Here is a 16,068-nt window from a genome sequence, read left to right on the forward strand (position 1 = left end):
GTGGTATATAGAGTTGACTGTTAAAGTTAAAATTGTATATAATTACGACGTATTATTTTTAATTAAAACCTGGCTAACTGAGAATATTAATGACAGAATATGCTCCATGGATAGGAAAGAACTTTTATGATTTTTAAATTGAAAACAAATCTAATTGCAATCATTTAGCATATTTCTCTTCAAATATAACTGGGTCAAGATGGTCGTGGCCACTGCTTGAGCAGTTTGTAACAATTCCTTTAATAGTGTTTAATTTGACAGATTTATTTTATGCCATGACGTTTAATTTGCATATTAGTGTCCTGAGAAGAACCTATTAATCGGTTCGGGCATATGAAGTCGTATTTTTGAGGAGCTCGTTTTTTGTTATCAGTTTACTAAATACATAAATCACTTCACTATTGCTGTTTGATACAGAGCAGAAAATGAAATACTTGTTATATTTCAATTAAGATCTAGGAGGAAAGTAAAGTTATTTATTTTTTTTTTTTCTATAGTAATCGGAGACATAAAAGGCTATCACAACGTTTAGTAATATCCTAGTAAGAAGAGAAGTCGTTTCTTTATGTTTTTAATATACACTGCCCTGCCATTAATATCCGGACACCTGCCTTTAGACAAAAAAAAAAAAAAAAAAAAAAGCGCTCTTATTGTGTTTGTGTCATTTAATATTTTGTGCTGAAATCTTTTGCTTTTACGACGGCCTTCAATCTTCGCGGCATACTCTCAACCAGCTTTATATAAATGTCAGGTAATATGTTCCACCACTCAGCCTTTAACGTAGCCACCAGTTCAGCCTTGTTCTTCGGACGATCTAGATGTGCACGTACCAAACGATCCAATACATCCCAAAGATGCTTGATATGGTTCAGATCAGTACTCTGGGCTGGCTAATCCAACTTTTCCACACCCATGTCCTCAAACCACTCTGTTACGAATCGAGCAATATAGCATGACGCGTTGTCTTGCTGATACAGGTATCGGCTTCCCCGAAGCACTGCCATAATGTTGGAATTGCATAATTATCCAGGATGTCCTGGATCAGGAAGGAACTGTTCCCCTGGCATTCGCCACACCCAGGAACGGTCATCAGACTACTAGAATGCGAACCTCGACTTGTCTCTCCATAGGACTGTTTTCCACTGCTCTTCAATCCAGGATTCGCGCTCCTCACACCATGTTAATCGGCGTCTAGCATTTGTTGAGGTGATCAGTTCTGTTGAACTTTTGAGGTAATTCTGTTAAACGTGCCATCTTGCATGCCCAATTTTGCAATCGTCTGTTCGAAGCCCAGTGTTCATATTTATAGCAAGTTCTGTGACGTGTTCCATGCATAGGACTTGTTTTCCCATCCATGGAGGGGCGTCCGGACATTAATGGTAGGGCAGTGTATTTTTAGCATGTCCTCATTTCACATAATATTTTACGGCGTTGTGAAAAAGGCCCATAAAAAGTAATCACGCCATCGACGGGACTCGAACTCAAATCTTTTCCACCCGATGTGCGGAGGATGGCAATTCTACAAAAGTGCTACCCACGAGGGTTCGATAGTGTGGACTGCAAATTTGGGCAACTAGACATCCAAGGAAAGATCTGATTGAGGTGTATAAGGCTGGAGGGGTCCAGTAAAATAAATACCACGCAAAATAAATGCAAGTATAAAATTTCAGGGATTAACATAACACTGGATCGCACGAAGTTCATCCACGGGTAGCTGTTGTAAAATTTCAGTCCTCAAGGTGAACTTTGTTTAAGCATTTATAGAAGATGTATCTATATCAAATACTTTTCTTTGGGTGATGACCTCGGAGAACAGACCTACGTCTCAACAGTAAATTCAACCAGGTCATGAAACTCATCGCTGTGCTACAGCAGAACAAAGTGTGTGGCCTGCAGAGTTAGAAAGGGTCACGACTACAATTCGTCCTTCCTTGTCGTAATTACCAGCTCCATTTCTGCTCCTGGGTGCATTATGCTGCACAAGGCACTAAAAGTTAAACCAGTCATTACGACATAAATTCTCTGAGCGCAAGCAGTGCAGTTTGTGAGATGTACCCATTCCATGGCCATCTATTCTGTTTATACTCCGATATGACAACCAAGTCAGTAGAGTTTACAATAAATCATCAATACAAATATTTATCGTATTTAGTAGTCACGGGCTTAAACCCCGGTCCACTCAAGGAACGCGTGCTATGCACTCGCACTCCTGACCACTGGGCTACGTCAGACACAAAAAAAAAAAAGCATGAAACAAACCAACCATAGAATAAGCAAATACAAAATATATAAATAAACAATAAAAATTATTAATTTTTTTAGGTATTTTCTACATTGTCTTTGGTGAAAATGATCAGAAAGAAGCGAAAAAGTCAGCAAGGAGATTAATAAATTATACGATGGGGTCATGACATAAGGTGTTGCAAAGTCTAATACTAAAAGCGTTATACAGACACAATATTCGTATGAAAAGTGTCCACAGGATAGATTTTGGGCCCCAAAATATTGGAGACCCTATGCGCGCGCCTAATTCACCAATGCATAAACGCGCAGTGAGTGTTCAGACCTTAGAAATCTTAAAGACCCCATGGATCTCTAGGTTGTCAACCAGCAATGTTACTCTCCAGTTCTTCGAACCCTCGCGCTAGCACAGTTGGTAGAATCGGGGCCTCTCCCACACTGGATGGGAAAAAAACCTGAATTCGAATCCCTTCGGAACATTTATGGGCCGTTTTCACAACGTGGCTGAGTTAATTGGTCTCAGGCGAAGGTAGAATGGTTTTTCCTCCCAGAATATAGGATTTTTCTTCCAGAAAATTGGAAAATCGATTAGTCTAAGTCGCTGATGCACCACACCCCACAACAAAAAAACTAATGTTTTTTCCAGGAGATTACTTTCTATTTGTGGTATGGAAATATTCCCAGATAAGGCATCGCGGGTTTATAATGAATGACCTTGACCGGCCTAGAGAAATTCTCTCGTCTATAAAACTGGGATTTTTGCATACATCTGGGTCAGTACCATATATCAACCTTAATTTTACGCCATGGACGCAAAAACCGTGGCTCTCATCGCCTATGATCAACACTTTACAGGGATTGACTGTGAGGACATCTCCTCGGTGCATTCCTTCTTTTAAATCATGAATAAACTTTGACAACTTCCGTTGTACTTTCTCATCAAAGTTAAGAAAAATGAGAAACAGTATGGGCTCCTGAAGTGGACCCTAAAGGAGTACTTGCTACATTGGTTCATCTTGAAGAATGTCCAATTATAAATGCCCTCTTTTGTTTATCGTTTAGCCAGCCCTTGATCCAACAACTGTGCTTGTCAACCACAGTTTTTCTGTAGTCTCATCTTCTCTTGTGGAGACGCCATTTTTACTAATAATAATGTCATGCTTCAGGTACCACATATGAAGTTATTTCAACGTGGCAATAAATGATAGAATGGTTTTCTCTTCTTGTATTTTTCAAATAGTTTCGATTTAAGAGTCGAGGCGTAATTATAATAATTTAAAAGAAATAATTAAGTAGCACTCCAAATTCACTATAAATCTACAAAATATATCTAGAGAGATAAATAAAATGCTTCTTGTATTCTCTCTAATCTTGTGAACTCCTCTGATCCTGTGGTCGTCCAGGAGTATAAAAAGAAAATTTATTTCATTTATTTATTTATTTTAAAACCCCAAATGAAAAGAAAACATAAGACACTTAACTTCATTTGGGGTTTTAAAATCCCGCAGTGAATTCCACGGTTAAGTTCCATTTATTTTTATTTAACAGATTCATTATTTTACCATTTGATTTAAATGTTATCTTTTTGCCGATTACTGGAGGACATCTTAAGTGGATGTCTTGAAGACATCGTGCAGAGATTATCACAGAGTGGAGGAGCACAAGATAGTGACTGAAGACAATGAAAATTAATAACTACATAATGCAATTGCGAAATTCAATTTGGAAAGAACAGTGGATTCTGTAAGATGGCCTGATGGGCATTTCATTTGAATTCGAAAGTAAATAACCAGCACGATTTGCATGAGAGGAGGTTCACCCTTTCCCTGTCCAATGCCCAATCCCATAAGCCCTCACGGGAGATCGTTAAAGAATTGTGACCGAAATTAAAAGGTTCACACCTTTGTAGTTTACCACATATTAACATTACAGAGGAGAGAAGGTGAGTTGCAGCTGTCAGAGAGGGTCATCCAAGTATCCTCGCTAGTGGAGCCATCTGGAGGTAGGGAAAGAGCGCTACACTGTACCGTATTCTTGTTTGTTCTCCGGGGAAACCAGCGTTCTACTGGGGAGTCGGACGGACACTCTGCCTCTGGTTGTGCCATGTCGGCCGTGCAGCCCGAAGCCTAATGGAATGTAGGACGGCTCCAAAGTGGGTCAGTGATTGATAATGAACCTTCCTTCTCTGCAGTACGATCCAAACACACGAACAACATTCCCCTCGTGTTTTTTCGTCCCACGTCAGTCGCTCCAGGCGTTGCACAGTGGGTCTTTCACCCACCGTCCGACGACGCCAATGCAAATCTCGGAGAATGTCGAACTGTAATTCGTTGCTCTCACGAGAGAGAGAGAGAGAGAGAGAGAGAGAGAGAGAGAGAGAGAGAGAGAGAGAGAGAGGGGGGGGGGGGGGAATTGGGCTCGCTCTAGAAGGAAATGTACGGTGGGCGGTGTTAGCTTCACTGTTAGGCAATATGGCTGGTCCTATAGAAAGCTTTTCTCTGTAGATTAGGCTTCGAAACACCGGTGCGCATTTGGGTCAGGGTTACAAGTCGGTGGTTTAGTATTTAAAGGGCCTTCTCCGTGCTTGACGGACATTAGCTTGGGCAGCACGCACTACAGAACGGAGCCCACCTGTTTATAAGTGCACTCCACACACACGGGGTAAGTAACAGTACAAAAGGATAACTTGAAGACGGTTGCTAACTGTAAATGAGAAGTCGCTAAGCAAGGATCATAAACACGCGTAAAACCTATCGAGTATTTGACTGAATTAATTTGTTAATATATTTCAGTTGTAGTTTGGCATTAACATATTTCTGAAGGCTCTTTATTTTCTTAAGGTTATAGCCATGGTCGGGCCGATTCAAACGATTTTTCTGGCTCTGGCGTTCTTAGGGTTGCTACTGAACGCTCATGCTTACGGAGGAGGAGGTGGAGGCGATTATGGAGGTGGTGGCGATTATGGTGGAGGGGATTTCGGAGGAGGAGATTATGGAGGTGGAGGATACGAGAAAGAACCAATCGTCCACGTGATTCACAAGACTGTTCCTGTCTACCACAAGGTGGCCATTCCTAAGGTGGTTCCAGTGCCCAAGATCATCCCCATCCCGAAGACTGTTCACGTACCGCACCCCGTTCCTGTACCCGTCAAAGTACCTGTTTACAAAACCATTCCGAAGATAATCACCATCCCCAAGCCAGTTCCAGTGCCTAAAATCATCCACGTTCCAAAGCACATACCAGTTGGAGTTCCTGTGCCTGTTTACAAGCCCGAGCCTTATCCTGTCTACAAGACCATCCCCAAACCGAAACATGTACCAGTACCAGTACCAATAAAGGTACCTAAACACGTTCCAGTACCGATTCACAAGATTATCAAAGTACCGAAGCCTTATCCAGTCCCAGTCAAGGTTCCCATTTATAAGGAATTCATCGTGAAGAAGCCAGTTGTGTTGCCAGTTCCGTAAGTACCCATATTTTCTAAATGATACTCTTTAGAACTATTTTAACTGTAGACCCTTCAGAACTATAAAACAGCGGTTCTTTAAACTATCCCTCTGATGGTGGACAAGATGTCTGAAAAGCAAAGCTTTTCCTTCTATATTAAACCCAAATAGTATGGAAAATTAAAGTACTGCGCATGTCTTTACTTATCTTTTCTTCGTTCAGATCTGTTAAATTTAATTAAGGAGATGTAACATTATCTGCACGCAAAGGAGTGGTTTTGTTGATGATTTTTTTAAGTAATAACCAAGTTACAAACTGTGGTTTACATTCTTTCTTGTAAATTAAGTTTTGTTATTACTTCCTGTAACTCCGATGTCCAAGAAACACACTTGTAACAGCATGACTTTGTAAAGGAGGGTTTGGCATACTAATAGGACAATGGGTTGGATTTAAACAAGTCTTCCTGGCACTTTTGTTGTTGTGAAAGAGAGCTCAAAGAGTACGCATCGGTTGTTTCTTTTGAAAAAAAAATAAAATAAAATATGCTTGGGCAACCTTAGATCCTTCCAGGAAGCTGGGATTCAGCAATTTTAACCATTTCCGATTGCTTCTATGCGTTAAGGTAATAAAGGGAAAAGCAGAGGAGGTGAATCGATAAATATCAAGTTGGAAAATTAGAAATCACTCGTATGATCAAACTATTTCAATATTCGATTAAAATTGTGTCATTTTAAACCATTAAAAATAATTACTTGGACAGAAGAAAGATTTACCTTTAAAGTGACGATAGTGTCTTTAAAATGTTCTTCAATTTTTTCTAATTAAAATACCACGATAGTATTTAAAAATAAAGTATTTTTCCAGTAATCTAAAACTATCTGTTTAATGCAATCAGGCCTTCATTTACTTTATTTATTTCTTTTTAGGGTTTATGTGAAGAAAGGTTATGGAGGAGGCGGAGGAGGAGGAGGTTATGGAGGAGGAGGAGGTGGTGGTTACGGAGGTGGAGGTTTTGGAGGCGGCCATGACTGGTGATTAATCTACAGAAACTGTTGAATACAATCGAACTATGGAAGCTAGTTGTAAATATGTCATCTCTGGTTCGGGGACAAAACCATGGCAGACAGTGATATACGACTGACCAAAAGGACTCACAACTCTCTCGCCCATCCTTCCAATCCATTGGGAGGTTTAACTTGGATTGTATATAATATACAGTACATATGCCTACTTGCTTTGAGTGTTTTGCTGCGAAGGCTGACTGTAAGATACGTATTTCTTATGAAGTGCATTCAGCAATGTACTCATAGCTATTGTTTCGGGTCTGATTCATTGTCATTTTGTATTAAATTTTGTATAAAAGCACACTCAATCAGTTTCGTTTCAGCTTTTTTAAAAATATATTAATTATTTTAATCATAAAGAATTTCATTCGAAGCAGTTGATTTCTATTCCCCTTCCCTTCAAATAGCGAAATATTTTTGTTGGTGTTAGAACTTCGAACAATGGTCAGGCTGAATCTTTAGAATTGGTTATTACATTTAATCGTATATCTTAAAGACAACATTAAAGTACTTAGGTTTTCATGGTAATTCAAGGTGTGTAAGGTTGTTGAAACTATTGTTATGAAGGTAGAGGAGCCGGTCCGAAATTAACTCTATTCCAAAGAACAGAAATGAAAACGCATGGCGATTATCTCAGAAAACGATCTTTAATCAGGGAGGATGCAGAATGGGGATGTGAATTAGATTCCTCCATGAGCGAACGATAATTGCATGGCAATTATTTCTATAAAGAGTGATTCCCAACCGGTGGGTGGTGACCCATGAATTTCCGACAAGGATATCCTAGAGAATAGCGACGTACCTTAATAAATTTTAAAAATGAGAGATTAGTTCCAAACAAAGAAGGAAACTAACCAGCAGGTGATGCCAGAACTAGATGGTTGGAAAGCCTGGCTTCTAATAATATGAGTATATTGCATTATGTTAGGAGTAACCAAATTAAGTTAAATAGAAACATTTAATCAATTCTCTGGTGTTTAAACTGACCGAGATTCGACTCCGAAAAGATCAGAAAAATGGACACACTAGATTTTTTTATGTGATTCATGGGATCAACGATTGTAACTTAATACTATACTTTAAAACATTACAGTGTTTCTCTTAAATCGAAATATTTCTTTGAATTTTAGGAATAGTCTGGTTAATTCTGTTGTTATGCTCAGTATCAATTGAGCATAACAACAAAATTCCAGAGAATAAAGTTTTAGAGAAATTCTTGGGAATATTCTCACTCTAAAAGAATATTGTCTACTCATAACTACTCAAACAACCCAGTATTATCATTTCTCGCGAAAATTTATCGAAATCATCAACGCCGGACTTGGAGAACAAATGTGGGATGCAAATAGGTCAACATATCCTCAGATGAAGCGACAACGAAACCATCAGAGTACAAAAGAAGTGGAAGTAAAGATGGTCAGAAACTGTGGTCAATGGTTTTAGTAATGGGACAAGAAAACACAGTGAATTTGGGTATGGGAAAAGTTTTTTGGATTCCACTAATGAACGAAGGCTTCTCCTAGACACTGCTATAAACTCCAACACTGAGCTTCCCAAACCTTTTAAAATTTTATACCAATACAAACTTTAAAAAACAAAAAAGGTTTTCACGTGCTGCATTTTTTGTCTGTAAATATGGTAAGTGTTATTTTTTCCACGTACTAACACTGGCACATGCACCATATGATTAGAAACACTGCGTCCAAGACGGTTCTTTTACGGTACTTAATTCTTAAACTTATACCTTATGTTTTCTTTGTTTATATTAAATTACAAATTGATCGCGAGATAGTTTCAGAAACGGGTGGCTTATGAGCACAAAAATTTTTAATAACAGCATAATTTTCCTATAATTATGCTGTTATTAAAATTTTGTAATATAATATTACACTTTCGGTACTAAGTAGTCACTCATTCACGTGGTTCTTTAATTACAAAGAACCAGGTCATATTTAAAATAACTGTCACACATGGATTCTCTGAATATCCGGGAACAGCGGGAGACATTTGAAAATGGCCGAAAAGAACAGGAAAAGATAATTCATCGTAGTTCAGGGGTTGCAGTGGAGCAGCTAGCATGAATCTCGACGTTCTATCGGATCGCTCAAGCGATATAAGGAAGCCAGGCTAAAAGAAACTACGTATATCAAACCAGGACGGTTGCTTGGATTTAAATGTTTAGAAAATACAGCGCCCCCCCCCCCTTCTTCGTACTTTTATTCTCATTTAAGCTGTCTTTCTCATTTTGAATGCTCAAACCCGCTAAAAGATGCACTGATTCAAATACGGGTCATCGATTTCATTTATAACGATACAAGCGAAACCTTGTCTCATGATAACACAATTAGGATATCCTCCTTAGCCACACCGGGAAGCTGTTTAGTAGAGGGATGCCCTTGCCATATAGACTTAAGTGGAATGTACAGGTTAAAAGAGTGAAGTACTCTTCGATAATACCACTGCGATGCCTTATAAAGTTACATTAATCTAAGCGCATACAGAAAACAACAGAAGAGTCAAAGGATCCGTACTGACGTTAATCAATATTAATCCAACTATGTCTAGAGTAATGCCACCTGCACGCAATTGTGTAACTTGTCCTCAGAAAGATACAGATAACTGGCTGTTTAAGAGGTTTTATTGGTGTTATTTCCCAGTCAATAACCTATGCCCAACTGTTATGGTGTACAATCTTGCGGTTGACTGGATTTGTTCCCAGCACCATCTCGGGTCATTCACACATTTACTTGCATGGCATGTGATCTAATTTTCAGCTGACGCCGTAATAGACTGCCCTACATAACCACGATATTCTGTTCTTATTGCCTCGATCTCTTCGACACAGTTTTGCTCTGGCGAACTTCCCTCTATTCCAGGATAATGTCCCTCGATGGATGCTAACGACCTGGTTATCCTTGAACTTGTATTAGAACGTGGGATGTTGGTAGTTGTTCAAGGTCAATGCGGACAAGAAGTGAAGTGAGTTTCTGTGGGAAGGCGAGTTTTTTCCCGCGGGTAAAGAAGTTGCTTTCAGCGGTTTTGAAAAGGGAGTAAAAACAGAAGGAAATTGAGTGACAAATGCAACCGAAAAATTTGATGAATTTACCTTAAGAAAAACATGTTATGTAGGAACAACAAACTATCCCATTACTCTTAGATTCTCAGTGATAGTTTTTAACATAATAAACCCATCAAAAAGAAAAGCCAATAATAATATGAATTCGATTATTATTTATCGCTGAAGATAAAACAAAAAGAGGCCCGAGCCATTGTCTATTGTCTGAGCGCAATCCATTGATTCATTTTAAGTCAGAGGGGACAGCAATCTTTTGGGAGACGGTGTGCGAAGTTCACTATGGTCTACAATTTCTGCTGGTAGTGAACTTTTGAAATCAGAGGATATGTGTAAGGAAGCCATTTGTTAATTTCCAAATGATACAGATGAGTGGGGAGATCGAGATGCACTTGGGCAGGGCACTTTGAAAACTGGAATACAGAAATTCCTGTCTAATTTTGTAAGAAACCCTTTTCGGAAATGTTAAAATTATGCAGTCTATGGCACCTGTTACTCAACCAAAATTGTCGATGCCAATACTAATTTTCCTTTAATTCTTTTATTGCAAACTCTATTACAATTTCGATCTAAAAACGTGTCCGATTTGTCAAGGTTCATTTCAGCAAGATGTGAATATTGCTGAAAATGTAAAGCCAACGACCGTAAGATTAATGCGTGCCCCTGAAGGTCTTTTGCAGAAGCGATCAGGGGATAAGGAAAATGAATATTTTAGTAGTGAATAATGAAAAAGAAGTAGAGGTAAACATTCACGATTTTCCTCCACTGGAGACGCATTCGAATCAACAGGTAGTGGAAAGTCGTAATGCAAGGTCAAGACTTACACGGGGGAGTGGAGAAACCAGTAGATGTATGTAGATTATTGAAACGAGCTGTACAGTAGAATATAAGGAAAGAAGAAAACTAGTAAAAGGAATACGGAGTATAAAGGAGGATATAAATAGGGACCAGGAAAGTGCTAGAAAATTAATGACACTGTTCGAGCAGTGCCAGGTTTTGGCAGTAGTAGAATAGAAGATTTAAGCCTGTTATTGACTAAGTTGGGCGCCTTACTCTGTAAAAATGCTTACATTTGGAAAGCTAAACATTCGAGGTCAACTTGTAAAATGCATTTTGTGTGGAATTATTTTTTTAGGAATTAAGCTGACGTTTTTACAGGATATATCCCATTTTAAATGGGACTGAAATGCACATCCTATTGAGGTTTTTGGTGTCCTTAGAGCGAGGGAAGAGGGAACTGCGGCGATAGCATCCTTGGCTGGAATTATTCGCAATTTACAAAGGGATATGGAAAGCCAACCAGTGCGTATTGGAGGAGGGAATAAAGTTCATTAAGGTGTACACATGTAATGATACATGTGTACACCTTAAGGTAGTTTTTTAGGGAACTTAAACGATTTTTAGCAGGATCTCAGTGGGTAGTCGTGACGGGAGATGAAATTGAGACTGTAAATTAAGTATATTTCGAGAAGAATATATTTCATTTTTAAGATCATAAGAATGGACTTCTATGATCTTAAAAAAAAGAAAGCGAGACAATTGAGTTTAAAAAACAGGAAAGACAAATAAAACCATTCCAATTCACGTTTTGGAGGTGTTTAAGCAATTTTATGAAGCAAAGCAAAAGGATGGAAATGGTGAAGCAGAGAAATGGAGAAATACTAGCTTTCTATCAGTTCATTGAACATGGTATGCTCGTTTAATTTCACTGGGAGTTAGCAATGACGATCGGGTCCTGATGAATCACCAGTTGAATTTAAACCTATTGTATTATAATGTCCAATTATACACGTGTCCAATTATAATACACCTTATAATGACCTATCTAATTAAAACTATTTACATTTTTTTTAAAGACGGGTAGATGGATAGAATTCATTTCAAATCCACTTAGAGGATTTGTGGAGCTTCTCAGTACTTCTGAGAAAACCTAGGAATGATATTAGGAAGTATCCGTGATCCGGATACTTCCTGATATCAATTCCTAGGTTTTCCCATATTGCTATGGAATACAGAAGTAGTACAACGTTACATTGTACTGCTTCTACAATAGTAGATTTTGAATTCGAAATTTTGATGGAAACAACAAACGAACTGATGTTTTATCACATTAACACTTAGACTTCAAATCAGAAGGAAGAACCTTGGCTGCAAAGCTTTAATGCGAAGCTCTCGTGTCAGGAATCAAAGGAAAAGGTCTGATAAGTGGACTCAGTAGGACAGGACTGAATTTGGCTCTTGACCAACTCGCTCACAGGGCCGTTTTGCTAAACTGATGTGACGTCATTTTTTACCATTCAGGGAATATCTCGAATGTTTTATGTAGATACCGAGAAACAATTCTTATCGTTAAATTTTCACTTGAATGTATAAATCCTGGAGACTTATTCCATACCAGTATGAATAGTTTGAACAACAGAAATTGTTTGTGAAAATAGACCTGAAAAAATAAGGTATAAAATCTTACAGTAATGACATTCCTTCTGTTTCATGTCGTAGTGATTTCAAACAGTAAAAACTTCACTAAGATAGTGTTGTTGAGTATGGATTGTACACTCCATTAACACTGTGTACATAAAAAAGGGGGAATGCAACTAGAAAATAGCAAAATAAAATGCTAGGAACTGAAATACCCATACACTTGGGTTCAATTTAACATACTGAACACTGAACGCGTGAGCCACGAATACATCTGTGAAAACAAGAGTAAAGAAATCCAAAAACAATAAACATTTAAAGACTCTTAAACAGATCGTTAAGAGTTTATAAAATAATCTAAATCTACTGAAATTAAACATCAAAATCTAAAATATTTAAAATTCTGTTTATTGGGCTAAACCGCTCATAGTCTGTTCTATAATAATAAACTAATTTAATTTACGGGTCATGTTCATCTTTTTAATATCTAATCTCGGTAATTTCCAGTCTCATGCATGGATAGCTAGATTATTCCCCCTCCCACCGGATCTCGGGTTTTTCGTTCAAAAAGACAGGAACATTGTCCAGAGAGCACAGGCTATTCGAACACAGTTCACCATGAAGGGGTGTAACTGATCAGCCTCAATGGCTTGGTAGTTTTTAAGAGGATAAAGTCATGTGCTGGAATTTATTTTTTGAGAGTGGTTGGACAAACACGACAATGACTTCCAGGTGATACCTTGAGCACCGAATATGAATCATTTTAGAACATCTCTAGAATTACGTGGATTGAGAGATCTGTAGTGGAAGATCGGACGTTTCAATCCTCCACCACGGACCCTGACAACATGGCACGACATACTTCTTACAACGTTCAGGGTCTTTATAGAGTTTATGGCTCGCCGTGTTGCGGCAAGAGGAGGACATATCCAGGTTTGGAAAGGTGGTCATAATGTTTTGACTGGACAGTGTATTTATTACGAAGGATTTTATTAAAACAATATTTTCTTAATGACTCTTTTCTCATTAAGATGCGACATTTCTTTTATTTTATACCAAGTTTACTCTTTCTTGCCATTCAAATTGAGCATTCTAGTACAGAAAGAATAAAACTGTTTTGCTTGACACGGGGTTTCAGCAAGGCGGAAGGAGTTATTAATTAAAGATAAATAAAACATAAAACAGCACACGTGGATTTCCCCAAGTGGGACATCAGGTATTGTGCACATGTGTTCAGAAGAGCTTGTAACAGTGTAGGACAGCGTGCCCAAACCTTTCAGGTTACCTCCCTCTTTTCATTCGTGTATTTGATCACGCCTTCTCTCTTTTTCTCCACCTACTCTGCTTAATAAAAAAAGATTGTACAAAACATTCACGTATGTCACAGCGTGAGCCCAACACAAGCAAGCATAAATCCTACAAATCTGACATTTTTCAAGATTTTTAAGAATGGTTTATAAAATTCTAAAACTACTTTTGAATAAAAGAATATAACAAAAGGTGGCTAGCATTTATTGTAGAGAACTGCACAGTTTACGTCCCCTTCCATCTGAAAGGTAATCAATGGGTAATTGGTGTGCCTACTTAAACAGGAATAATAGCTGAATACAGTCATTAAAGATTTTTTTTTCTTTTTAATTTGGGCTTTTCCCGATCGTTACTGGTGTTAGGCGTGTGTGCGTGCTTCATCCGGGTACGTTGGACCTCTACAAAGAAACAAACCGCCATAAAATCAGGAATGTGTTAGTTGGTTCGACCTAGTTTGTTAAAACATTTTTTAAGCTTTTTCTGGAATGCCGTTAATTTGTTTCATTAAAATGAAAGAGCAAAGAACCCTGCAGAACATTTCAGTTGGAAGCTACATGCTTTTCTAACGTTCCGTGTATAAACTGCACGGTTAGTGAGGTGTTCAAAGCAACTAAGGCTGTGAGGTCTTAGTTGCTTTGAACAACTAAGTTCAAAGCAACTGGTGTTTTTTTTTTTTTTTTTTTTTACTGTCGTCTTGTTTCAGGCACATCAGCGACTTAGACCATACTGCGTCATTGTGTATTGTCTGTACATGTGCATATGTTCACGGATCGATTGACATATTGTGGAAGCTGAAAAACTCGAAATAACTGAAGGGGAAACTCTGCTACCTCTGCCAACTAGAGACCTCATTGAAGAGGACTTTAAACTTCTTTCAGTTTATGAAAGGACTCCAATTCAGACTTCACCAAACAAGGGACAAGTGGCGAAACCGCTATTAGTATTATTATTGGCTGCATGGTGCAAGAAAGCCTATGGCTTATGCTGCACCAGCCAAAAAAAAAAAAAAAAAAAACCGGAATAAAACAATGATAAAAAAATAAAATAATAATTAATAAAACAAAAGGAAATTAAACCTATCATCTATGCGCTTCCCTCACCCGAAGGTACTATCCAGACGACCTTTTAATTTCCCCAAACTGTCGGCCTCTACCACCCATGTAGGCAACTTATTCCAGTAATTTATAACTCGCTGGCTAAAATAAAACTTCCTGCAGTCCAATCTAAACATGTTGTTGTTGTTGTTGTTGTTATTTGGTTTTTTAGGAGCATTAGCAACTAAGGCCATATTGCTCCGGTGCGGTGGTCATTCCCTGACCTTTCCGCATGTTCCGTATTTGGTGGTGACGGGCTCGAACCCCGGTCTAATCAAGAAGGGTGTGCTACGCACTGCTGCTCCTTCCCACCTGGCTACGGAGGCGCCTCCAATCTAAACATTTCCCCCCGTAACTTGAATTTATGTCCCCTAGTTCGAGCATCATTTATAATCTTGAAAATTTCGTGCTCATTCATTTTACTGATGCCTCTCAGAGCCTTAAACACCTCAATCAAATCTCCTGTAAGGTGTCTAGTTTGGAAACTAGACACCTTACAGGATCTCACCAGGCGAGTTACCCGTCTTTGCACCATTTCAAGAAGCTCGATGTCTTTCTTTAGGTGCGGTCTCCATACTTGAACACAGTATTCCAAGTGTGGTCTAACATAAGCCTTATATAATGGGATTATCACGTTCCTATCTCTACTTGCAAAAGTTCGATAGATCATCGATAGGACACCATGGACCTTCATTGCAACCTGTTTACAATGCTCAGAGAATTTCATGTCTGACCGTATCGTAACACCCAAGTCCCTTTCCTCCAGTACTGGGTTTAGTTGAACTCCACCAAGTGAATAAGTTATTTTGGGATTACTGTTTCCCAGGTGTAATACCTTACACTTTGTTGGATTAAAGCATAGCTGCCATTTTTCTGACATCCCTGAAGTCTATCTAGGTCTCTCTGAAGAAGCTCAGCTTGACAGTGATCATTAAATACTCTACCAATTTTAACATCATCTGCAAATTTAGACATCACTCCCTCTATCCCTTCATCGAGGTCGTTTATGAAAATTAAAAACAACAGTGGTCCTAATACTATTCTTGGGGAACCCCACTTCTTACATTAACCCAACCTGAGGAATAGCCATTTATCACAACCCTCTGCATCCTGCCTTGAAGCCATCCTGATATCCATCTAAGGATTTTCCCAGTGATTCCAACCTGTTTCAGCTTATAAAGCAACCGCTCATGTGGGACTGAGTCAAAAGCTTTGCTAAAATCTAAATTAACAATGTCGAAATTATTTCCTAAATCCAGCTCGTGAGTGACCCTTTTTATAGACAAGAACAGTGTCTGTAATTATGTGTATTCTTCGGTCAGTTTTCTGAATGAAAAATTAGTTTTTTGGGAGAAAAATCCATGCATCCCTCTCTTGGACTCAGCTACGTTGTGGAAAAATGCTTATAAAATTTCCACCTGTC

At 38.5% G+C, this 16,068-nt stretch overlaps 1 protein-coding gene across 1 annotated transcript; it reads left to right on the forward strand.

Annotated features, from left to right (window-relative positions):
* The first annotated feature begins 4,681 nt into the window (after positions 1–4,681).
* Positions 4,682–7,060, forward strand: LOC150077134 (uncharacterized). Its single transcript, XM_090385586.1, has 3 exons — positions 4,682–4,902; positions 5,082–5,704; positions 6,615–7,060. The coding sequence occupies exons 2-3, from the start codon at positions 5,091–5,093 to the stop codon at positions 6,721–6,723; spliced, it is 723 nt and encodes a 240-aa protein (XP_090241712.1). The 5' UTR covers positions 4,682–4,902; positions 5,082–5,090; the 3' UTR covers positions 6,724–7,060.
* The last annotated feature ends 9,008 nt before the right edge of the window (positions 7,061–16,068 follow it).

The sequence above is a fragment of the Mastigoproctus giganteus genome, chromosome 12, assembly GCF_048544385.1.
Source record: "Mastigoproctus giganteus isolate SK-2022 chromosome 12, ASM4854438v1, whole genome shotgun sequence".
In the NCBI taxonomy this organism is placed as follows: Eukaryota; Metazoa; Arthropoda; class Arachnida; order Uropygi; family Thelyphonidae; genus Mastigoproctus; species Mastigoproctus giganteus.

Bases quoted from the DNA above. Each gene is read 5' to 3' on its own strand.
- LOC150077134 (XM_090385586.1), top strand. From the start codon at position 5,091: ATGGTCGGGCCGATTCAAACGATTTTTCTGGCTCTGGCGTTCTTAGGG. The intron at 5,705-6,614 runs GTAAGTACCCAT...ATTTCTTTTTAG, and splicing joins CCAGTTGTGTTGCCAGTTCC to GGTTTATGTGAAGAAAGGTT.